The sequence below is a fragment of the Macadamia integrifolia genome, chromosome 1 (genome assembly GCF_013358625.1).
Source record: "Macadamia integrifolia cultivar HAES 741 chromosome 1, SCU_Mint_v3, whole genome shotgun sequence".
NCBI lineage: Eukaryota > Viridiplantae > Streptophyta > Magnoliopsida > Proteales > Proteaceae > Macadamia > Macadamia integrifolia.
Window position 1 is genome coordinate 5,437,931 of NC_056557.1, and position 25,825 is coordinate 5,463,755.

At 36.4% G+C, this 25,825-nt stretch overlaps 4 protein-coding genes across 7 annotated transcripts; 1 reads left to right on the plus strand and 3 right to left on the minus strand.

Moving 5' to 3' along the window:
• The first annotated feature begins 3,186 nt into the window (after positions 1-3,186).
• Positions 3,187-8,034, plus strand: LOC122086071 (beta-glucosidase 44-like). The gene is made up of 11 exons (XM_042654800.1): positions 3,187-3,621; positions 3,699-3,757; positions 5,341-5,416; positions 5,494-5,565; positions 5,648-5,735; positions 6,051-6,303; positions 6,401-6,516; positions 6,593-6,807; positions 6,929-6,960; positions 7,145-7,247; positions 7,573-8,034. Exons 1-11 carry the CDS (start codon positions 3,369-3,371, stop codon positions 7,842-7,844), a joined length of 1,539 nt encoding a protein of 512 aa, XP_042510734.1. The 5' UTR covers positions 3,187-3,368; the 3' UTR covers positions 7,845-8,034.
• A 5,373-nt stretch (positions 8,035-13,407) lies between these two features.
• On the minus strand, positions 13,408-14,876 carry LOC122085102 (heavy metal-associated isoprenylated plant protein 21-like). The gene is made up of 3 exons (XM_042653545.1): positions 14,657-14,876; positions 14,388-14,463; positions 13,408-13,839 (listed from the first exon to the last, which is right to left on the minus strand). Exons 1-3 carry the CDS (start codon positions 14,738-14,740, stop codon positions 13,544-13,546), a joined length of 456 nt encoding a protein of 151 aa, XP_042509479.1. The 5' UTR covers positions 14,741-14,876; the 3' UTR covers positions 13,408-13,543.
• A 5,688-nt stretch (positions 14,877-20,564) lies between these two features.
• Positions 20,565-21,280, minus strand: LOC122077342. Its single transcript, XM_042643266.1, has one exon. The coding sequence runs from the start codon at positions 21,193-21,195 to the stop codon at positions 20,767-20,769; it is 429 nt and encodes a 142-aa protein (XP_042499200.1). The 5' UTR covers positions 21,196-21,280; the 3' UTR covers positions 20,565-20,766.
• Positions 21,281-21,854: 574 nt separating this feature from the next.
• On the minus strand, positions 21,855-24,828 carry LOC122085977 (exonuclease 1-like). Of its 4 annotated transcripts, none has more exons than XR_006142305.1 (6): positions 24,447-24,827; positions 24,244-24,317; positions 24,059-24,156; positions 23,879-23,971; positions 22,820-23,104; positions 21,855-22,635 (listed from the first exon to the last, which is right to left on the minus strand). XR_006142305.1 is itself a non-coding variant. In XM_042654622.1 (6 exons), exons 3-6 carry the CDS (start codon positions 24,118-24,120, stop codon positions 22,618-22,620), a joined length of 324 nt encoding a protein of 107 aa, XP_042510556.1. In that variant the 5' UTR covers positions 24,121-24,156; positions 24,244-24,317; positions 24,447-24,828; the 3' UTR covers positions 21,855-22,617. The 4 variants fall into 4 exon arrangements, 2 of the variants coding, with proteins under 2 accessions (XP_042510556.1, XP_042510547.1); XR_006142307.1 differs by having other exon boundaries at positions 24,059-24,138; positions 24,447-24,826; XM_042654622.1 differs by having other exon boundaries at positions 22,954-23,104; positions 24,447-24,828.
• Between the last annotated feature and the right edge of the window lie 997 nt (positions 24,829-25,825).

Genomic DNA, 25,825 nt, shown 5'->3' on the forward strand with positions numbered 1-25,825 from the left:
CAAAACTAATGTGATCCATTTAAAACCAGCAAATGATTGTACACTTATCATTAGTCATGGTAATTTCTTATCACAATTCATGGAAGCAAGATGGGCATCTTATCTTCTTCTTCTTCTTCTTCTTCTTTTTTTTTTTTTTGTTAAAAACGGGTATTCAAGCCTTTGGCCTCACTATTCCCTTAGGTTCATACTGACCCCATAACTGCATGAAATGAGAATTATTCTTCTTGAGGCGAAGGACCCTTGCCAACTCAACTACCCCTTTGGGGTTAATCTTTTCGATCAATAATTATTAATAAAGTTAGTAGACGTGTAAGTCTAGCCCATACTTTTGTAGAAAGATAGAGAGCATAAACAATACCTGTACTTTTTTTTTTTCTCTTTTAAAGAAATCTCTATAAAAAAGAATGGGATGGTAATCGGATCCTGCTATTCTATTGCATGCAATGGGTGGCAGCACAGATTCAATACCCATAAGTGCTTTATCATGGAACCCAACACCCGAATGCACACTTCGAGGCACCCCAAAATATTGGATCTATTGCGCCCCTTATGCATAGTAGAGGAGCCTAACCGGTTATCAGGATACATGATTCTCAATTGGCTCTAGTCCCAAGGAGTTAATCCCAAAACTATCTTATTTATTAAAATGTTTTAAAGGTAGGATCTAGTTTTGAAGAATTACATAACTTTACTTCTTCTTTTTTTTTTTTTAACCGAAAACCCACCTCATGCCCTTAGTTCTTCTTCTCTTAATGTTTATAATATTTTTCCTAATCTCACTTTTTGACTCATGCAGTCATGCCTAACAATGAAGTGGTTGTTTTTTCTTTTCTTACCTATCTAGCGTAAGGAGCTATGATTAGGAAACAATTTATATCTATTTGTAACTTGGATAACACTAAACTCACCTCTTTACTTTAATGCATTTTTTTCTTTCTCTTAAAATATAAATAAATAAATCTAGTTTTGTTTAATAATAGGATGGTCTGTTTCTGGTTCCTAATGGTTTTAGGCACATAACATACTCAAATAAATCTAAATTTTTTAGATATAGAAATAACTCGCCAAGCATACATATAATTGAATATAGAGGAAAGAATGCTATCAGGTCGCATAATAACTACAACAGCGTAAGGCCCAATGAGGGGCACACATGAACATCAATAGGGGTGAGTATTTTGGGTTTCACAGGATTGGCACCTACCATCCTTTTGCTGCCCTCTAAGTCTAGGCGCAAGGGTTGCACCATCAGGGAGCATTTATTCTCCCTAGAATACATTCCTAAGCACACAAAGATCAAACATCAACCCCTATGGTATTTAAAGCAGTTTTTTTTTTTTTCAATAAACATAAATTTGTTATTTCACATAAGTATTGCATTAAATGTACTTCAGTTTTTTCAAAATCCCCTTTTTATTTCTACATTAATTGCTACATTAATTAATTTTTTAGAATAAAATAAGGGAAAAAAATAATGTTAAAATTTTCTACCAAAAACAAAGTTACAAATCTATTGATACCATATGAGGTGTCAGTAAGAAAATCCCATTAAGTATTAACTAAATTTGTATTTTAAACCAATCTTAGCAATTCTAATTTCTTATTGATCTTTGGGTTATGGAACAATTGGGAAATCCATCCCACAATCATTCATCCCATTTAGTAATCGATCATAAAATCAGTTTCCAGAATGATGCCATTTAGTAAGAAAGACAGTTCAATTCGGAGTTTATCCCTAGTTCTGATCCCAAATTAACACTATTAGTACATGTCTACTTTGAGGTCCCCCCCCCTTACATGCATGTAAAGTTTCAGTCCAATCGAAAACTTTCAAATGGTAAATTTCAGCTTTTAAAAATCAAGGACTATATATCAATGATCGCACAATATTGATCAGAGATTGTCGACAGACACCGGATACCAATGGATGACAAGATATCTAATTATTAGGGTATAAATTTGACATGTTTTCAATCCACAATCCACAATTAGTTGGAATTGACATATACTCTTCTTACATAACACAAAAATAAATAAATAAAAATAAAAATTCATTAAGAGATGCCATTTCATGCAGACTAATTGGATAAACTTTCTATAAAACCATATATTTTGAAACTTTATTGCATCTTATCTATCCAACTCTTAATCTTTACAAGGAAAATAATATTTTTGACTCCTTCAAACCGACATCCAAGCGCTCCCAGTGCCCTCAAATTCACTAATTTTGACTTTTGTAACCGACACCCAAGAAGTAAGAATTAAGCTATGAAGAACACCTTGCGTGAATGGATAAAATCACCATTATTATCAGGGCAAAAAGTCTCACACACTCTTTGATTGTTCTTTGCCTTCTCTAATACTAACACGTAATCTCAAAACTTAATTTTACCCACTCCTTTGAATTTACCAGATTGGTAATATCTAAGAGATGCCTCTCTCTCTCTCTCTCCAATGTAGGTCAATTGGAATGTGATTGGTCATAATGTTATATCCATTGTGGATGATTTGATTGGCTTGGTTTCAGTTTTTTGGTTAGGTTTCGACTTAGAAAAATGATGGAGTAAATGAAAATCGAGTTGAGAATCGAATTGGTTTCATATTTAGATATTCAAGTCAATTTAATTTGGATCGGCTCAATTTTGATTCTAATTTGATTATGTAATACGATTTAAATTTGATTATGTAAATGATTCTACTCTTGAAGCATAATTGTGATAGATCAAACGCGGCTCAAATTATGAATATTCTAATCATTATAAATTTCAAAATTATCTTAACATAAGAATATATGTAAAAAATAAATAAATAATAAAAGTGAATATTCATATACTCAAAGAAATATCAATTAGGTTCGATTCGATTTGATCCAAAGGTTCTTATATCTTGAATCGTAATCCATTTGAACCGAGGTGAACACTCATATATTCATACAGAATTTAAGTCGAATTGATTTGATTCCATTCAATTCAATTAATTCAACTCGGTTATAAATTCGAATAAGATTGAAAATGAATCATCAATCACCCACATTCATCCTATGCAAGGCCTTAGATATCGATACAGACCATTTTACTCGCCGATACATATCGATACCTTTGAATCGTAATATTCGGTTCAGATCTTTACCTTTTCTGTTTTTTCTTAGCGTTAAAAAAGGGATAAATCCCATTCACCTCCTCCATCTGCTTTCCTAAAATGCTTACCCATGACCAGATCACCGTAAGATTATCCATCAAGCCAAGAAACCACGTCGGTTGGCCTTATCATCAAACGTCTCTCCTGCTCCCCTCTCTCTACACTATAAATCCACTCACTCTCTCTACCGTCTCTCTGTCTTCTCTCTTCTCTATCTGTGAGTGAAGATGAGGACTTCTTCGGTGTTGGTGTTCTTATTGGTCAGTGTGTGCGTTGTGATGGTTTCTTCTGGTTCGGAATCAGAATCAAAAGCAGATGCATTGCCATCGAAGAGGATATTTGATACGGGAGGACTCTCCAGAAAGACTTTCCCGAAAGGTTTCACTTTTGGGACTGCAACTTCGGCGTATCAAGTCGAAGGTATGGCCAGCAAAGACGGTAGAGGTCCTAGCATCTGGGACGCCTTCGTCAAGATTCCAGGTACTCACTCATGCTTCCTTCTTCTTCTTCTTCTTCTTCTTCTTCTTAATTTCATTCTTATGTGAAACTACTTGCAGGAACCATAGCGAATAATGCTACCGCAGAGGTTTCGGTGGACCAGTATCACCGCTACAAGGTCAATTTTTCCGATTGCCGACACTAATTCTTCTTCTTCTTCTTCTCACTAACTCTCTGATCCTACTTGTAGATTTATTTTTTAATCATCCGATTTTAAGATAAATAAATTTTGATTTTTTCTATTCAAGATTTCAAATTAAAAACGATCACATGTTTCGAATTATTCGTTCCCTTTTTTTTATTTTATTTATTCAAGGCAGCGTGGGCTCTGCCCAAATGCGATGACCAATGAGAACATTGGTAGAAGTATCAAACGGGCCTTTTATTATGCTTCTTTTTCTCCGATCGGTAATAAGTAGGGTAAGGTTGTACATTGGCGTCTCATGTGATCTATCAAAAAGGGAAAGATTCAGATCTGACGATATCTATGGTTGTGTACAGATTGTCCATAGTATGTCAGTTTTTTTTCTTTTTTTTGGTACTTTCAGTTGTGTCAGACTGTCAGGATCTACGGCTGACATTTCGTGAATTTTGGGTCGTCTTTTTCTATCTTTCACGAGATTCAAGGCCGTTGATTTGAATGCAAAACAGTTGTGGGGCCTTGTCCACGTGGTTTTTGAGGTCCACATGTCTCTCTCTCTCATGTTGGAATATTGAAATACACTGTTTTTTTTTAAATGACAAAGGAGTGCTCAAAGTCAGTGACCATAGTCCCACGACAAGTCCCTGTACAGTAAACAGTGTTTCTGCAGGAACAACGAGCGATAGAGCATGCCAAGAAATTCACCGTTCCAGATTTTTAGGCCTATGGAACAATGCCGGTCCAAGGCCTTCTCTTCTTAATAATTGGGCTTAGCGTTTCATTCCCAATCCAACCCATAATAGTTGGGTTGTTTTCTGCTCTGTTCAGTCTAGTCTGAAAACCTTGTCTATTCTTGAAAACCTTTTTGAAGCTAGTTGGGCTCCTAAGACCTAGGGTACGTTTGCTTGGCAGGAAAATAAAAGGAGAAAAATTTTAACCAAAGGAGAGAGAAAAACATATGAATTCATTGTTAGTTTCATTATTATTTTTGTGTTATTATGTTTTTTTTATCCATTTCTTGCCAACCAAACATACTTTTACGTTATTTTGAAAGGCAAGAAAAAGAAAAAAAAAAAAAAACATAATAAGGCAAAAGTGATGATGATATTAATAATTAGTTAATATGTTCTTCTTTTGTCTTCATTTTCAAATTTTCATCTTTTCTTGCTTTTCAAACATAGCCTTACTTCATACCAGCTTGATTGTCATGAAGGGTTTGGATCTTGCCTGGTCTCATCATATTTTAACCATTGAATTTTTATTTTTATTTTTATTTTATTTTATTTTTTTACCTTGAAAAATGTAACCTGCCCCTATACCCAAACACATAGGAGGTTAAATGACTGCCCCACCCCTCATGAAAGGTGGAAATTTTGTCTCTACAGATGGTTTTGTGTGCGCTTGCATTGGCCCTGTATTGGCACAGGGACCACACTGCCTTTCAAGGAAACCACTCCTTTTTTGTTATATGGGTAGCATAATATCTGAACTGGGGTATGCCAAATTTCTTTGTATAAACTAAATTATTCAAGAAGTAAATATGGTGCTTGTGGTTGCAGGAGGATGTGAATATCATGGCAAAGTTGAACTTTGATGCATATCGATTCTCAATTTCCTGGTCTAGGATTTTCCCAAGTATGTTTTTTTTTCCCCCCTAAACCTTGCTTGCTCCAATGGAACTGCCATCTGATGTCATATCTTTCTTTGTTTAGATGGAACTGGGAAGGTCAATTGGAAGGGAGTTGCTTATTACAATAGGTTGATTAACTACTTACTTGTGAGAGGTAATCAAATATTTGCTTATCATCTATTTACATTCATTGATTGGAACTAGCATTGTATTTGAAATTCTATGGTGTCCTGTAGGCATCACTCCATATGCAAATCTTTATCACTATGATCTTCCATTGGCCCTCGAGGAGAAGTACTTAGGACTATTAAATCGTCAAGTGGTGTAAGTACATTACTGAATACTAGAGTGATGAACATGCTTTCTAGCTTAACCTCTATAACAGTAATGCATTGCAAGTATTACTCTTTTGATTGGTTCTGTTATTTGGAAGAGTAGTGTGCAGTTTGTAAAGTTGACTCTGTATTACAAGAAAGCTTGTAGAGTATATTTCTGAGTTGGGTTTATAGAAGTAATTTAGAATGAACTCACCCTTATAGCAGTAATAGGATTTTGAAGTTGAAGCAGTATATCCAAAACACTTATGGTTCTTATCCCATTTGATTAATAGCCTTTAATGTTTCTCTTCAAAACATACAGGGAAGACTATGCAAATTTTGCAGAATTCTGTTTCAAGACATATGGAGATAGAGTGAAGAATTGGATGACATTCAATGAACCAAGGGTTATAGCTGCACTTGGTTATGACAATGGTTTTTTTGCTCCAGCAAGGTGTTCCAAACCATTCGGAAACTGTTCAGCTGGGAATTCTGCAACTGAGCCTTACATTGCAGCCCATAATCTGCTTTTGTCCCATGCAGCTGCAGTTAAGAGATACCGTGAGAAGTATCAGGTAAGAATCACTGTTTCTTCTTCCACAGTTTGGATCCCATTAGGGGAGTCTTTTGATGATTGATGATGTCTTTTGGTGTTCAATTCATGAAATCTAGGCAAAACAGAAGGGACGGATTGGAATTCTCTTGGATTTTGTCTGGTATGAACCTCTTACTAGAGGAAAGGCTGATCAACTAGCAGCCCAAAGAGCTAGGGACTTTCATGTTGGATGGTAATATCATAAACCTCATAATTAATGTATGGTCCATTGGCCATTTGTGGATTGAATGATGTTCTTGGTTTTGCAGGTTCCTTCATCCCATTGTATATGGTGAATATCCAAGAACAATGCAGGAAATTGTTGGAGACAGGCTTCCCAAATTCACAGAAGAAGAAGTTAAAATGGTGAAGGGTTCACAAGATTTTGTGGGTATTAACCAGTACACTGCTTACTACATGTATGATCCTCATCAGACCAATTACATTCCAGGGTACCAGAATGACTGGCACTGTGGATTTGCTTGTAAGATTTCTTCCTTTACCACAATAATTCTTTTTCCCCCTCCCCCTCCCCCTCCCCCTCTTTTGAATTCTGTTGTTTCTTAATCATTTGTTTCTCCCTGTTTCATTTGTAATCTCTGCAGATGACCGCAAGGGGGTACCTATCGGACCAAAGGTATATATAATATATACCGTACTTCTTTGTTTTTATGTTTTTCCTACATTGAAATGATTGGACACAGGTTTGAATTTGAGCTTCTGTGATGGGTTCTTGATCTTATTAACATAGTTTAGATAATTGGTTTTTACTTAATTATGATTTTTGGGTCTCATCAATTTGACAAGTTGAATATTTGCAGGCACATTCTTATTGGTTGTATGATGTACCATGGGGCATGTACAAGGCTTTGACATATGTGAAAGAGCGTTATGGAAATCCAACTGTTATTCTAGCAGAAAATGGTACAAGGATAGCTAAAATTCAAAATCTAGTTTATTACTGATTATGATTAGATAATAGGATATCTTGTACAAAATTTTGTTGGTTGGTTTGTTATCTTATGTTCTGATGTCTTCCCATTAGTAGTAGGGAAAGTAGGGAAACACTACTGGAGGGTTTATATTCACAGTTAGACAGTTCCTTGGTCTAAATATATACCTCATACTGTTTCACATATAGATTAGTAGAATTTATCTTGTAAGTCTATAAGGAATGATTCTCATTGACCTGGATATAGTTGAAAATAATAGAAGGCTAGGATATAACTTTTTTGGCATCTGATGGCAGGCATGGATGATCCTGGTAATGTTACTATCCCCAATGGATTGTATGACACCACAAGAATCAACTTCTACAAGGGCTATTTGACTCAACTCAAGAAGGCAATTGATGATGGAGCAAATGTAATTGGCTACTTTGCATGGTCATTGGTTGACAATTTTGAATGGAAATCAGGGTACACATCAAGATTCGGCATTGTCTACGTTGATTACAAAGATCTCAGGCGGTATCCAAAGATGTCAGCCCAATGGTTCAAGCAATTACTTGAGAGGAATTAATCGGCGTCATTCTTGTCTTAACTTTCATCTTTGTGTCATTTGAGTCATAATAGCGCCATTTTTATTTTTGTTAAGGTTAGTTTTTTTGTGTGCTTATGTGGTAGAACTATGAGCACTTTAATTGGTGTTATTTCTTGCATGATCATTAGTACATAAATTAATGAATGAATATAAAGAATGGAGTTCTCTACACTATCCTAGCCTTGATATTTAACTGTATTATGTTATCATTGTAAGTTCAACTGCAGGACAAAAGGATTCTACAGTGGATCCAATGGACTCAAAATGGCAACTTGCAAGCAATAGTTAGAATAATTTATCAATTTTAAACAAATCTAAATAGACTTCCTACCACATTGAACAGCATTTGATAAACCACTTTACATAAAGCTATGAAATTCTATTTGGTGTCAAGTAAAGAAGTGCAACTCTAACCCTCATTGCTAAGTTTTCTGTTTGTGTATGGAAGTACAGGTAAAAACTAAGCAGCTAAGAAATCTAGAAATAATAATCAGGATTTCTGTATTTTCAATAGTCTGAAAGCACTAAGCAACCCACTTCAACCTATTGACTTAATTTACAAAAGTGCTTATGATAGTAAGCAACTGGACAAACATTTCCATATATTTCTCAACTCCAAAGCAAACTTGATCTTTGTAGCATGAAGAGCCCATTTAATTGAGTCCCATAAAGTGGACAAAACTGGGACATCTGTGATATTGACATGTAAAGTTCCCAGCATTGGTGAAAGGGACTGAACAATGCAAACTGAAAGAACATCAGTATTAGGAATGGAAAGCAAAGACACAAACTTGGTTAGTCTAACTGGAAATGAAAAATAATGGATGTATTGGATTGAACAAGGCACATATTGCTTGTGTTGTAAAATAGTTGGTGTTGAGAGGGTATTGGAAACAGTAAGGGGATATTATTGACTTCGTACAATAACGGGGCAGACATTAATGACCCTAGATGGGTGTACTTTTCTTGCACACACAGTGCTGGAAAACTTTCTCCTACTTGGTTATTTATCTAACTGGTTTAGCCAACAAATTAAGTAGCAATACATACTTGGGTTAGTCTTCCATTAAGCACTTTCCATTAGATCACATCTGATGGCTTAGCTTCTAAGTTATGAACTGGGTCATGGAGCTTCTTTTGCCTGTCCATTCTTATCTTTTACCCTTTCTTTGTAAGCTATCAAAGTTCTAGTATTGGTCTCAATAAAATTTTCATTAGTACCAAACAAATTCTACTCAAATCACGTAGAATTGGTACTGATAGAAAAGGTCAGGAAACCAGTAACAAATGCAACCTTGTTCTTTTCTTTAAAAAAAATAAAATCCAACCATGTTCTAAGAGTAATGGGGGATGGAAAACCATCCATGAATGCTGGAATCATTTTTAGTAGTTTAAGAATTAAAGTATTCGGACATGACATGACTATGAGTTCTGAGCCAAAGATCTAATGACCCAACAAGGCTTTGCTATTCTCAAAAGTGATTGCCTGCCTCTTCACAAATCAGAAAGTTGTAAAGAGTCATGAAGGTGAGAAAGGATCAAACTATACTGTGTAAAAAGTTGAAACCAATCATCTACATTTCTTTGCTCTACACTAAACAGAAAAGGAGATTCGAGGCTTTTGCTGTCGAATTTGGCCATTCAAGTGGGGTAAAGTTATTGAGTTTATTCTAATCCAACGGTTTTTATATAGCCACTTAGCCCCTCATGAATCATTTCTTCTTTTTTCCTTTCAACATTCTGTAAGGACCTTGGTGCACATGTGCATTGATCTTTCACTTTATGCTTGTGTTATCAAATGTTCTAAATCACAGGTTAAAGGATGAAAACACAGTGAAAAAAAGCTCATTTCCATATGCTAAGCTTAAGCATTTCTTTCAAGAATATATGTGTCATTTTGACGACAGAAATTAAAAGTAACAGAAAATAAAATTTTATCAAAGAATCACTTTCTCTTTTTCTATCATCACTAGAGAAACAAAGCAACTGATCAGGAACCTACTCTAAAAGTTCAAATTTCAAATACTACATTTTCTCCAGTTATCTTCTCTTCATCAGAGAGAAGAGATAAAAGAAAGTATCTGTAAATAGAATATATTGACTTCCAAAAAATAAGCTAAATGAATGTCTTATGTTGAAAAAGCCAAATTCATGAACTTTTATCAAAATTAAGCTACCTGAATTCACTAGCCAAACTTTGAATGATGAACTGTATCAAATCACAAATCAGATAAAATAATGAACCTGGTAAGTGCAATTTTAACAGCAAAGATGGAAAATTGGGATATGACCTATAGAAAAATGCGTATACTATAGATGATGCTAATCAGCTTCTATTGAAACATGCCAAGTGTCATATAAACATAAAGGATACACTAGTAAATAAAGGTCTTAAAGTCTTCCTTTTCAGAAAGTGATATAAAACAGATTCCTTCATGTTTTAAAGGGTGTCCTTTCTTCAGATTCTACATTGACTTAACCTGTCATATTCCTTATGTTTCTTTTTTTTTTTTTTTCTTCTTCTTTTTAAAGAAAGCCCCTCTGTTTGGTCTGGTAATCCCAGACCCAGAACTGTGGATATCTCTGGTAACAATAGACCCAGACTTTCCCTATCCATGTGCACAACACCACCAAAAGGAAAGGGAAATCATGTATTCCTACCTACCCTTCTTACTCAAATTCCCACATGTGTAGAAAGAGATGGTTTTGCAGGTAGAGAGAGAAAGATATGTTCTTGGGAACAGGCAAAAGATACTTTCCTAGAAGGAAAACCCTGCAGATCTCCATATTTGTGCACTGCACCCCTCAAACTGATTTACTGTTTCTATGATCAAAGACCTCAAGATCTCTTTCCTTTCCAAGGTGGCGAAGACTGAAGAGTGAATCCTCACCAGTCCCCATGAGTGAGTACATGGTATGGAGGATTGACTGACAATAACATGAACTCTAGGCAGTCTCCATGCACGTGGCAAAAACCCATTTGGGTTGGGACCCTCCATTCAAAACCCATCCAATTGGTTTGCTCTAATCCATGAGATTATGGGTTTCTTAATCAAAATTCAATTTTGGTCTAATTTTAGTCAAATATATCTCTATCAGGGATCAATCTTGATCGGGTGGTTGATAATAAGAGGAGTAAAGGGCAGGGGCTGCTGGTTTTATTATTTCTTGTCCCTTAAGATTGGCACTTAAACTAATGGAACACCAGAGTTAGATTATAGGAATCCCAAGGCAGATCTGTCTTTTTTTGACATGATAAAGGAAATTTTTTCATTTAACAATGGCTGATTGATTGGTGGGGCTCACTTAATTATTCTATTAAGTCACTAAAACTGTGTTAAAGGTATATAAAGTCAATTCCTTTAGTGGAAGCTTCTCTGTTAGGAGCCAAATGGAAATTTCAAAGCCAAACATTATGCTTCCAGGAATCATTCTCCCAACTCAATGGTGTTATATATAAGACGATGTAGAAATATTCAAAATCTTCTGTAATTTTTCTTCACACTTTATTTATAAATATTTATTGTCATTAGAGGTGACAAGTGTCGGTGATCTACTAGAAAACACTAAAACCTTAATTAAGCTGATAAGCTTTCATCCTCTAAGCCGCGAGATCATCGCTGAAATCAATGATTTAGTAAATTAATTCTAATACTATATAAGAAACTGGTACTTTTGTTCTTGTCCAGGCCTCTCTGACTTCTGCTTATTAGTAAAAGTAGGATAAAGAAGATAGAACTAAAACAATACTGACCATGTCACCCACATTAAAGCCAGAACTTAGGGAAATCAATTCACAAGGAGACAGTATGGTTCATCTCAAAACTAAAGAGACAAAGAGAAACACAATGAGTTTAAAACTCTTTAGATTGGCTTGTTTGATTATCACCTTTTGGAAGGTTCGAGAGGCAATCCAAAGAAGAAAAATTAGAAAATTTGGAGATCAAGTAAATAATGGTCATCCAATAGAGTTAACTATTAACCAAGAACCCTTAGTCCTTAGATGGTACAAATGGAATGAGGATAGCACCCCACAGGACCACCTCACTTATTCTTTTTTTTTTTTTTTTTCCTTTTAAATATCATAGATATCGCCCATTCAATTCCCCTCCACCTTTAGGCTAAGAACATTTACAAATTTCTTTTTATGGTGAAAAAAATTTACAACCTTTGGTTAAATGAAAGAGAAAATTCTTCTTTCACCCTTGTCTTATCATTTTTTCTTGACATTAATTCTTCATTTTTTTCTACCATGTGCATGGATTGGTGATTTGATAGTCTGATTATTGAATAAAATGAAAACTTCTTTGATTAGTCATTTGTCAAATTTAATGGTCTGTCTGTTTCTTTTTCTATTTTTTTTTGCTAATGACGGGTATCTAGGCCCTCGGCCTGACTAGTCCCACGGGCCCATACTGACCCCATAACCACATGGACCGGGTCATACCGAGGTTGAATGAGAACCATTCAACTTTCACTGAAAGCAATGAAGAGCACTAAACACCCCCGTGTGAGTGGACCAAGGTGTGCCTAGTCGGAATCAAACCTGTTTATCTCTACTATATGGTTCACTATATATAAACCACAGGGAGTTTCAAGCTTAATAATCAAAAGTTTTACATTGGTTTTTATTTTATTAAGATGAAAGGTTTGTTGCTTCAGCCATTGGATGACGGAAGAAAAGTAAGGTATTATTTCCGCCCTCTAGTAGACAAATGGTCAAAATATTGACCACGTGCATACACAACCATGCACAAAAACCGGACCCTTTTATTAATGTCCATTCCATGTCGAAACAAGTGAATCCCACAAGAACCAATCCTAGGTATTATACCTTTTCTTTCAGATGATGACTTCAATCATTGGTAAATATTAACACCATCATGTACTACCAAAATATCACCCCCTTAAGCTAACAAAATTTCAATTCTCTAGATCTTTCTTTACCATTGCATCCCCTTCCTCCTCCCCCACCCCAAAAAAAAAAATCACTGACTTGTACGTGTATGTTTTACATATGATTATGTGTTGACATGTGTCTTATTTTTCAATGCATTCTTAATGGCAGGATACATGTCTCAGCTTATCGTGCAGGAAGCATATATATATGGGTAGGTAATACAAACTCTTAACTCTACTCATTGCATCCAAACATCTATCACCCTATAATGAATTTGGATCCGCTGCTTATACGATCACTTGGTCAGACATGTGAACATCTATAACTTGTTCTTTTACTTTAAAATATATCCATTTTCACCCTTGTAATGGCAAAAAGTAAGGCACGTGTTGGATGCTTAAATGTACGAGCAGCTGATAGTACATGCAGTGGATCCAAACTCCCCTATTATAAGAATATAATCCTACTCATCTCCACACACATAGATATTCATTTTCATCTCAACATGAAAGCTTATTATATCAATCACTATTAGTGTTGCCATCTTAATTAAAAGGTAATGAACCACCATAGGCATCTCCCAGATGACTACTTCTACATTACAAGTCTAGAATTCACTTTTCAAGTCACAAGAAGATCAAGTAAAGCTCTCAAAAAGAAACAAGTTCCCTCATAGTACATGATTAAATTCATCTTAGACATATAAACTGTAACATATTAACTTATAATGATAGTTGATCACTTTCATTTCAAAACTCAGTAACCTTCACTGATTGAATTACATAATGGAACATGCATTCGGATTATCATCACTGAACAATGATGTGAACTTCTCTTCAATTGCATTCGGGGGAGGAATCGCCTGAGTCACATTCCGGACGAATCCAGCCGGCGCCCTTTTGTCATAGGCGTGAGAAACATATGGGTAATACACCAAGTTGTAAGGAACATAAGGCCAGAATTCAGCTTTCTTTCCTGTTCTTCTTGTAATTCTTTTCAAGACTTTGTTTGGATCTATGTACCCCATAACTGTAACCCGGCTTGTTTTTCGGTTTATCTCCACAGATTTCACTCCTGATCAATCAAGAACCAACGAACAAAAATCAGTAAAAATTGCATTCTAGTAGAAACCCATTTGGGTTTTGATCTTTATAATTGATGAGTTGAATTTAGATAGTAATGCAGTTTTATCTTTCTTATTTTCTTCTAAGATCTTCTAGTTAGATAGGAAATGGTAGCTTCTCTAACAAAAATGAAAGGTATCTATCTAACCTACTGGTCTCCCCCCCAAGTCTGAGAATTAACAAAGGCAGAGAGTAATAAATCATCTTAATTTCTTATCTTATTCTATGCTCCTCCTCTTCTACTCTAAGAAACCAACTTCACAGGCACAGAAAGAAGAAGAATGGATGGTAGGAAAGATGGGTCTGAGGAAGAAATGAAAACCCTCTTCAGAATCTCAGATAGTCCACATAGATTTAGTATTAAGTCATGATACACAAACTCCATCTACTTTCATTTATGGATTCTGTTTGAAGAAACTAAAAAAAAAGTCAGTTCCTCATTCTGTTAATGTGGAAGCTAAACTACATTAGCTTGAGGAGAGAGAGAGAATCTTAAACCTTTCATGGAGGAAACAGCATGTTTAACTCTCCTTTCACAGCCATCACAGTCCATTTTCACCTTGATATCTACTGTCTGACAAAGAAAAAAGTCCCTTTTTTTGAAACAGAACACATCAATGGAACAACCCAAAAGTAAGGGGTAAGAGAGATGGGAGAGTTTAGGGGTGATCTCCACTGTTTGACAAAGAAAGTGTTTCTTCTCCTTGCAGAGAAAAGAAGTTGAGAAGAACCAACAAATAAAGGAGGAGGTTGGTGATAATGAATACCTGCATTGGTTTGCGTTTGCTCCTGCTTCTTATTCTTATGCTGGTAACAGTGCAAAGGTTAGATAAATAATCAAGAGCTCCCATTTTCTTCTATTTAATTTGGCAGTACACAGGCAGCTAGTTTCAAATAAAGAGACTCAGATACAGCAAGCTAGAGAGAGAGAGGAGGAGGTTGGTTTTGGAAAAAGAGGAACGGGTTTTTGGAGAAAAGATTAGGTATTTATAAGGATCAAGGAATCATGAGGGGCAGCAAGGCCTTTGGGTCCTTAATATTTATTTTATGTTTATTATATTGGAAAGCAAAATTGCCACCCGCTCCATGGAATGAAAAATTCCATCTTTATTGAATGCTCTAAATTGATGCCAACCATTCGAAGCATGTTGAAAGGATTGATATACTTGAGAGGATCTCGTCCTTTGAATGCCTCTTGCGTTGTCTTCTTACTGATGCAGATGCAGGGGCATGCAACCTAGCAGTGATCCCCTTCCATATTATATTTAGTGGCTTAATGGGTAACTGTTGTAAAGTGCTTTTGTGCTTGCTTCGAATTTTATTCAATGTGGCTGGCTCACTTTCCTTTATTCTTAATCGTCAAATGACCAAAAATATCACGAGCCTTCCTTCTTGAAGTCAGGCATTACTTATTGCTATCAAGACTAGAGATTTAGAAAGTTGTTTGTTATCTTCTAGTGTACAGATTCTTTTATGCTATTTCACATAATAAACAGTGGGGCTCTCTCTATCTCTCTCATCTTGCCTGCTTGAAGCTATGTGAAAGAGTGAATTGATGCTAGGGTCTTGCCTTGCTATGATTGTTCAGTTGTTAACCATGCTAAACCAATCCCACGGCCCTTTTAAGATGATACCATTTTCCAATTTTTCACGAGTATAGCGTGCAGATTTCTCTTTACACTGCCTTTTATGGGAAACCTTCTCCCATATGTATATAGATATATGGCTTTTTTTATGTGTGGGAAAAAATAATTCAATTTTTAAAAGCTAAGTTTTTATCAAAAGAATTCAAGGGAGAGGATTCTTTGGGCCGACATTGTGAGAAAGCATGATATAATAGAACACAATTTGTCAATAGGATGCAGAAAGAAAAAAAGTGCCAAAAGGAGCACTGGCATAGCCTACGCCGAGAGATCATAAAAGTGTATTACCAAACAAGCCACTCGTAGTTAGCTTATGTTCACAAAGGTAGTCTTTTTCAAATTATTCAAAAGCCAATCATGGTAATATCCCACAAATTTAAAATTAAAAAAATAAAAAAATAAAAAAAAATAAAAAGCTAGTGAAATTAATATCTTATAATTTCTCTATTTCTTTTTTCCTTTTTTTCCTTTCTTTCGAGGGTGATGAGGTGAGTACCAGGTTCTAGGGATTTGTAACCCCAGCATTAGAGTTATTGTAATGATATCTTTGTTCCAGAAAAAGCCACTTGAGAAAGAATAAACTATCATTTCAGTGGCCTAAATTCTTTCTTATTTCATTTTGTTTTGATTGATTTCTGTTTTTTTTTTTTTTTTTTTTTTTTNGTCCTTCTTTCCTTGGATTGGGGTTATTTTAAGAAATTTGCTTTTCCTTTTCTTCGGTTCCATGAACAATAATTAACTTCGTGAATTAAGTAAATGTTTTTAAAGGGAAAAGGACAGGCATGCTAGCAAGATACCTAGGTATCAGGTATGCTAGCAAGCCTTGACCGTTGGATTAGAAGGGCCAAATCTACACCATTGATTTTATAATTGTATATAGAAATAGGGAAAATGACAGGTATGCTAGCAGGATACCCTGGTATCAGGAATGCTAGTTTATATGGACCATTGGATTAGAAGGGCCAAATCTACACCGTTGAGTACTTGTTGTCTTACCTAACCTACCCAGCCCCGACGCTCTACCGTCACTCTTCTTCTCCCTCACTATTTTCGATGATCATACCTTTCCCCTTCCTCTCGGTCCCCAATGCCGTTTCCCTTCCAAAAAATTCCTTGATCCACCCACTGCCTCTCTCTCTCTCTCTCTCTCTCTCTCTCTCTCTCTCTCTCTCTCTCTCTCTCTCTCTCTCTCGGCCAGAGAGGAAGGGATCAAATGGTTTGAGGTGGGAAAATCGGATAATTTGCTGCTGTTTGTTGCCGGATTCGGTGTTTCGATCAGAATATCGTCCGAGTTATAGATGAGCCCGCAACTGAAGCAGATAGATGGAGAGATTCCTTGTTGGGTGATCGCCATTAGATTTCCACTGTCGGCGCACTTATATGCCATTCCCCGGCAATATCGCCGGAAAGCACCAGAAACTATAGGGAACTGGGAGGAGAACATAATTACACAGTGGATTCTCCACAAACGAATGAGAACATAATCCTTCGTTGATTACACCGTGGATTCTCCACAAATGAATGCTTTCTCGCATTCAATTTCATTGATTTGTCCGTCATTGTTGACGTCTCATATTCAAACGGTTCTAATGTTTCCTCATCTGTTACGATTTCGATTTCTTCAGAGGTTTTAGCTGACACCTCCATTTTCTTTTGTGGGTTTCCTGTTGAAGCTTTCTTTTTACCGCAAGGACGAGCATCTGTAAGTCTTGTAAAACCAACCAAATATTTTTTTGGATTCGAAACTCTTTAAGAGTGACATTTTAATGAGACTGATAAGAAAGGATTACCGAAGGGAACATAGTAGATTTCAGATCCTTTGAGAATGTATTCGTTATCAGATATTGGAGTAATGAGGTCATCGTCCATTAAATTTGGCCAGACAACTTTTTTTTGTACCTTCTGCGAATAATTACTTTGCAAGTATGAACAGAGAACCCTAGAAAGCTACTAGTTTTTCTAACCTTTTGTAAGACCAGGAAAATGAATCAGGCATATCTTTTCCTCGTAAATCCGAGAGCCATTTCGTCACATTTTAGACAATAATAACCAACAGATCGAAGAGAATCAATAGGAAGACAAAAAGTTCAGAACAGGAAGACAGAAGCGGTGAAGAAATACCTCGTAGGTGAACGCCATTTATATTGAAACGGCCCCAGAGACCGAGAGAAAGGGGAAACGTTTGATCGCTGGACATAATGAGGGAGGAGAAGAGTGACGGTAGAGCATCGAGGCTGGGTAGGTTAGGTAAGACAAGTACCAACAGTGTAGATATGGCCCTTCTAATCCAGCGGTCAAGGCTTGCTAGCATACCTGATATCTGAGTATCCTGCTTAGCATGTCTATCCCTCTCCCATAGAAATATATACAATTAAAATTCCTCACATATGACCTGCAAAAATACACCTGCGAGTTTTGACAAAAGACACTGTGATGCTCCCTGACTCTTTCTTTTTATCTCTCTCCCTTTTCAAACCCTCCTTTCTCTCTTCGCCTCTTTTCAGCAACATCCGAATCTGAAGGTGATCTAAAACTAATAAGATCATGGCAACCACTATAGGTTCTTCTTCAAGGAAATCCGATCCCATTTATGGCATTGGTTCCGTCTTCTTCTGTCTACTATGGGGGTGGAGGGTTGTCTTTCTTGGCAACGCTTCAACGTTTCAATCCCACATGAATGTCGGTGGTGGGGATTTTGGGGTTTTCAATTTGACTTTGCTACTGGGATTCAGTCTCCCTCCTTTCACCCCCTCAACAGCAACAACCCAGTAAGTATTCAAGATGGGCAATAGAGAGATGAAGCCCTTACTAGTTTTTCCTCCAGAGGAGAACCTAAGGCCTTTTAGTGGTGGTGGGTTATTGGCGGTAGAGGGTCTGTCGGATCATTTCTCTTTCCTGCAACCACCTCTATGGTAGAGGGTCTCTTCTCCTTGTTTTTCTTCCTCCTCTCTGTCTCTTTGCCAACAAGTACCCACAAATAAAGGGAAAGCATTTCAGTTTTGGCCCGAAATCTGACCCATTACACCGCTGAGGGACCAAAAACACCGCTGGATCTGAATTTGAAAGTGACGTTGCAAATGTATTTTAATTCCCCAACAAAAATAGTACAATATGATTCAAAGTTTACCAATGTATTTTAGCAGATTCTGATCACTTTCCCCTATAAAGTTATATGCACATCCAATGATTGAAATTATATTAATTAAATCCAACGGTTCTCAACTCGCTAGCATACTTGAGACCTGGGTATCCTGCTAGCATTCCTATCCCTCTCCCATTTTTAAACTTGAAACTAATAAATATAAAATAAACTTTAGACCTTCTTATCTTGTGATAAATTATCTTATCTATTGGATCTAGGTAATTTCTCCTAATTTATAAAGTTTAAATGTTCTGTAGAAAAATGTGATATATGAAAAAGACCTTGGTGTAGTACATCAGAAAAAATTTTGGGTAGAGCATAATTGAGTTATGTCAAGTTTTATACCTCTATCTTAGTATATCATAAACTTTTTCCAAATAAGTCTTTTTATTTTCTATGGTGATAAAAATTTTATATTAAGAAAGAAAAAATCATTCATACCATAATTATTCATCCTGACGACTTGTTTGATGACATTCCACTTAGAAAAGCATTTGTATGTAACGTAATATTTTTGATGTATTAACAAATCATGGTTTAAGGGAACTAAATCGGAATAGAATTGCACACATAGGCCTTGCCCTAGAGATTTCCAGTGCCCAGTGGAGTCAATGCCTGAGGGTTGGTCACTTGATTAATTCCTCTTAAGTGCATGGGTGCTTGGTTTGCACCAACTTCCTTGCTATCTAAGTGTGGCCATGGACCCCTGTTGACTCATTTGTGGGGTTTGTACTTGACCCTATGTGAGTCTAACTATGTAATGACCAATAGGCCCTTGAACTTGAACTAAAAAAAAAAAAAAAGGGTAACAGAATCGATCATCACCAATTCCTACTTGATTGCAATTCCAATAGCTTGTATTAGCCTAAATCAAGAGATTATACCCTTTACTAATCCACTTTATGGGATCAAACTAAGAAACGGCCTAGAAATTAATATAAAAATAATTACGTTCTCTCTCTCTCTCTTTCCCCCCACCCCGGCTTTCTCTCTGGCTCTCCCTACCCTCCCTTTCTCTCTCTCCACCCCTACGAATAAACTAGAGATGCAACTTGATGCACTTGTTTTGGCCAAAGTGTGTATATCCTCATAGGGATATCCATATAGGGTTTCATATTTTCCCAATACACTACTCAAGTTTCAGTCACTACAAAGACTCAGGAACACCAATAGATGCTTCGATTCAACACTTGGTTCCAAAAAACGATGGATCGCTTTTTGTGAGCCAACATAATGAGCAATATTGACATCTCAAAATCACCGAATGCCTCCTGTTTAGGCTAGAATTTGTCTGCTTCACATACAATCATCTAATTGTATATGTAAAGATTCAACATCTGTCTCAATTTCTGCCATTACAAGAGTAAAGAGGGATATACTTGGAAGCAAAAGAGAAACATGTAAGGCCGTACTTGGAGCGGATCCAAATTCAACTCCCATCTAGCTATAATAACTTTAGACTTCTCTAGAACAAACGAATTTCCTCATCTATCTTTCCATCACTCAATTAGTAAGAAGGCCACCAATAAATAGAAAGATTATGAAAGTGCTGGAAATCACAGACTTAACCAACTAAATCCTTCCGGCTTGAGATATGAGCCTGTCCTTACATTGTGAGAATCTTACCTTAAATTTATCAACTAAAGGAAGGATCTTTATCATCCAAAAAAAAAAAACTAGAGGAAGGATCTTGTTAACTTGTTTGTTAAAGATGTCAGCTCCCGTGTTTATGGTAGAACCGTACTTTCAGGGAACCCCCCAAGCTCTTTTAACTGTAACTTTCTTGAACCTGAAATTTCCACTAAGAACATCTTACTTTTCATTTGTATGTTGAATGTTGGAGTGCACAAACCCACATGAATGCACAAACTCAAAAGTGAAATCCAATGATAAACAAAAGATGAAGCCTGCGCCACTTGTTTTAAATAATAAAGTACACTCAGATATTATTGGGTCCTGAAGTGAAGATACAAGGATACAAAGACACATAAAAAAGGAACTCAAATACATATAGCTAATAGGGTATGAATATGATAAGGACCATCAGGGAATGATCCTAACTAGTCACTAATGTTTAGTTTGCTTCACCATTTTATTGGAGATAAGCCTTCTTCTCTTCTTCGTTCATAAAAGATATGATGGGGAAGGACTTGCCGACTCCCATGGATGACTTGAACGAAATCTTGTTGCCGTCAATGTACATTTCTGCAATAGGAACCCACAGCATCATCTGCTTAGCCTTGCAACCAGTCATCTTCTTCATCCTCCGCTTCTCCACATACGCCGTGGTCTCGGCAGCGTAGCTATTCTTGGTGTTGGTCGCCACATTGAAATGCTCATAGGCAGCCTTGCATTTCCACCACACGAAACCCGTGGCTCTCACCCTCCCGCATTCCACCAGCTCTCCGGTGGGAAGGACACCACTAGGAAATCCAACCTCTTTCATCAGCTCCACCGAAAATCGCTCACAAGCTTCCTTTCCTGTTACAATTTCAGCTCCTGCTCTTTCATCAGTAGCCATGTTGGATCAATTGATGGATAGAAGGTTGAGGATTGGAGGAACTCTTGCTCTTAACTGTTAATTGATGTTAAAGAGTAAGGTTGTTTTTGATGAAGTTTGAGAACGAAATGCATTGGTATTTAAAGAGACTCTGCTTTCAATGATCTTTGACTTGTAATAAGTATTTAATTGTATAGGCCAATTTTGACCGCCTACATATTGATTATTTCCAATGTTGGACTTGACATTTTCTATCTTGGAATTGGTATTTGACTCGTTTAATTAATTTTAATATTGATAGCTAGCTCTGATCCAATATTCTATTAAGGTATGTCTAATGGGGTAATAATTATTGGGGTTGCCAATAGAGACCCGGTCATAATTGTTCTATTCAACTCGGAATAAAGTTCATGCCAAAAAAATTATATATATATATATATATATATATATATCAACTACTGATTTTATGGATGTCCAAGATTAAACACTAAGGGTCTGTACTGTAACGATTCTGTTTTTTAAACTTGATTTTGGGTCTGGCACACTTTTTTGCATTTCTATTTTTTTGGAGTGATTCTGCGTCTTAAATGTTGTATGATAACCCCAAAAATAAAATGTTTTTGCAACTTGGAAGAAATAGAAACCTGTATGGTTCACACTTAACAGAATCGGTTCTTATTTCAAGTCATAGTGATTTAGGATTGGACAACCCTGTTTTCAGATTTCTAGAGCTGAACTTCTAAGAAAGATCGTGGGAGAAGGGATAGGACTGATTTGGCTTAAACAAACAGAAGATAATAGGAAAAGAACAAGAAGGAAATTGTCCAAGGCTGTGACCAGTACAAGTAAATAGTAGCTATAAAGAAATAACATATCACACTAGTCGTAACAGTTTAATTTAGTGACTTTATTTACAAATGGGCAAGGAAATGTAAACACCCACTTCATCAAAAGTAGTCAATTAAAGCAGGAACTTGTAATGATAATAACATTTATCAAATATGAAAATTTTATGAAAATTTTATGATTACATTTCAAAGGGCAAGAAGAAAGAATATCCATCATAAAGTCCAAAGAAAGATGAATCAAAACAAATGTTTCTGAGAAACTCTACTTTCTTGAAAGAGTTTTTGAGAAACTCCATGGTTGTCTGTCTCTGCTCCAACTGAGAATCAAGTTCTACTTTCTTGAATGGGTTTTTGAGAATCTCTCTTCTTTCTATAACCTTATCTTATTCTTCAACATCTATCACCTTTGAAGCTTGTTCAGTAGTGGTTTGCATTTGTTCCAACTGAAAATCAACAACTTTTCTTTTCTTGAGGGGGTTGTTGTCTGGAAATTCTCTTTTTTCTTCAATGTCATCAACTTTCTCGTGGAATTCTGAAGGGGCTATTAGTTTTTCAAGGGCAGCAGCTTCCTTCAAATAGCTCCTCTTATCCAAAGTCACCTTCTGCTCTGTATCTGTTCATGACAGGAGGACTAAAACATTGTAAAAATAGAGCTGACCACAAAATATGCACAACATGCACACAGACAAGATAGAACAAGATTAGTGCATTTGGCATGCCAAGTAATCTTCACATAATCGAGGTCTCATTATGACTAATATATTACCAAATAAACAGGTAAGAAGTGGACAACTCACACAACACAGTGGAAAAGCTTCTCTATAAACTATGAAGTTGCATGATTAAAAGAAAGCTTGCATGTATCCCTTTTATCTCTTGTTTCACAAGAACAAAAAATGGAAAAGCAGCTCTCTTGCGTAGACATCACCACCTGGGTCTCCGCTCTTAGCACTTGATCAGAAGCTAGAGTTACATTTGGGTCCAGACAACTTTTAGCTTTCTTTGAGTTACCAAAGGCTTCCATGGTAATTGGATCTAAGCGACCTTCAGCCGTGGCAGTTGCTACTGATGAAGGGATGTCTCTAAGTTCATTTATGATCAAGGAGAAGACATTTTAAACATATTGAGGATAAACAAAAGCATAATGAATCCAATGGCAGCATCGTAATCAAATATTTTAATGCATATACAATGAAGGCATTAGAGTACCAATAAGAAGCGATATATTGAGCACAATGCACAGATGAGAGAAATTTAATTTTTTTAAAAAATATACTAGATGTATTTATTCAAACCTCTTTCAGTCAGGATACGGCTTAGTTGAGTTGATCTTTCAATACAGACTACTCTGGAAAGAATATCATCATGGTTCTTTGGATGTTAACAAAATGCCCTCAAGAATGTTCTTTGGTCTCTCATATAGTTCCTTTGGTGGAAGTTTCTGCTCTGCCACCAAAATATTGGAATCTGAGATTTGTGGCACTTTACCAGATGAAAACTGACAAAGATGGTTCAACTGACCATCTATGAGGACCTCCTGAACTATGCATGTTGTATAGTGTCCTTATTGATTGCAGCCCCATAAACACTAGAATTTTCTAATAGAAGATGAAAAGGCAACTTTTTCCCAAGTGGAATAGGGTTGTTAGCCTGAACATGCCATGTGGAAAATCCATACTCTTATTTAAGCTACCACACATCCAATTCACAGAAAAACAGGACCCCAATCCTGTTCTCTATAAACAGATACCAGTCCCACACGATGAGATATAAAGTAATTTAGAAAGTTGAGCTTTCTTGGGATTAATTGAACTCTTAGACTGGTGATTTTAAAATGACTAAAAGAGGAAGGATACGGTCCCAGGAAATCCAGATTGCCATCTAGAGATTGCAAAATCTTTTCAGATAGAGGTTTTATGTGTTTTATTGTCTTTGTGCCAGCATCAAATCTACAAAGAAGAGAGAGGAAACAATCATTATAGGCAGAACAGGAGAGAATATGAAATCGAGTTTCAAAATAAACAATTTTTACATACATTTTGGCATGCTGAAATACAGCAAATGCTTCTCTAAAAGACTTTATGTAATCTTCAAGCATTTGATTGTGCTTAGTAAACTTCAACACAGACAAAACCTATAAACATATCATAGAATCCAGGCCCCAACAACGCCACAGTAAAATTTTATAAAAATAACTATCAATCTGGAGCAGATTTCTAACCTTCAAATAAATCTATGGAATCCAACGAAGAAATCACATTAGACGATGTTTGCGACCGATCAACGAACACATCTCTGCAAAATCCAACGAAATCAGCGACTCTCTCCATGAGGGGAAGGAACAAGAGAGCAAGAGAGAGAGAGAGAGAGAGAGAGAGAGAGAGAGAGAGAGAGAGAGAGAGAGAGAGAGAGAGATTCACATACCTTTCGCCGATCATCCTTCGCATTTGAGATCAGATCTCTTTCACCATTTGCAGGTCGCAAGATCTTCGACTTCGGAGAAAAAGAAGAGTTGTGCAATTGAAGCATTCATCGATTTAGGGTTGTGTTATGTTTGAAGTGGCAAATTTCCATTATGCCCCTCGTAACTTAAACTAACCTTGTGTTTCTCCGCCTTTTTCTCAGAATCGATTCTGAAGGTGAAAAGCAACAATTTGTTGTGCTAAAAATGGGACTCAAAAGCTTGCCAAATGCCCGGTTCATTTAAAAAAAACAAAAAAATGAACCGGACATACCATACAGTTTTCATCCTATTTCTATTCCAAAAAAATGAAAAAGCACCAGAATTTGTTTTTTAGAACGTTACAGTACAGACCCTAACTATACTCCAATTTTTTTGGGAAGAGCTTAAGTGAGTCAAGTCAAGTTTTATATAACTCTATCATAGTATATCATATTTTTTTCCAAATAAGTCTTTATTTTCCATAGTGATATATATATTTTATATTATGAAAAGAAGTCATTCATACCATAATTATCCATCCCGAGGACTGGTTTGATGACATTCCACTTAGGAGAGCATTTGTATGTAACGCGGATATCTTCAACGTATTAGCAAATCATTGTTTAAGGGAACTAAATCGGAACAGAATTTTGCACACCCTCTAGGCCTTGGGGTGGAAGCTTGCAGTGTTCAGTGGAGTTAATGCTTGAGGGTTGGCCACTTGATCAACTCTTTTTAAGCGCACGGGTGCTTGTTTTGCACCAACTTCATTGCTTTCTAAGAAGTGTGGCCGTGGGCCCCAGTTAACTCCTTTGTGGGTCTCTACTTGGCCCCTATGTGGGCCTAACTATGCATGACCAATAGGCCCTTGAACTTGAACTAAAAAAAAAATCAGAACATAATTGATTATCACCAATTCCTATCCGCTTGCAATTCCAATTGCATGTATTAGCTTGAATCTGGAGATTATACCCCTTAGTGATCCACTTTATTGGATCAATTTAAGAAATGACCTAAAAATTAATATTAAAATAATTACCTTCTCCTCCCCTTCCCCCTCCCCCCTTTCTCTGGCTCTCCCTCCCCTCCCTTTTCAGATCTCTTTCTATACCCTACCCCTACAACTCCCTTTCTCTCTCACCACCCTTGCGAACAAACTAGAGATGCAACTTGATGCACTTGGTTTGGCAAAAGTGCCTATATCTACGGAGGAATACCATATAGGGTTTCATATTTCCCCAATATACTACTTAAGTATTAATTACTACAAAGACCTAGGAACGCCAATAGATACTTCGGTTCATGCTACAACAAGAAACGAGGGTAGAAACCCCAATCCCTAGACAAATGCTTCACTTGC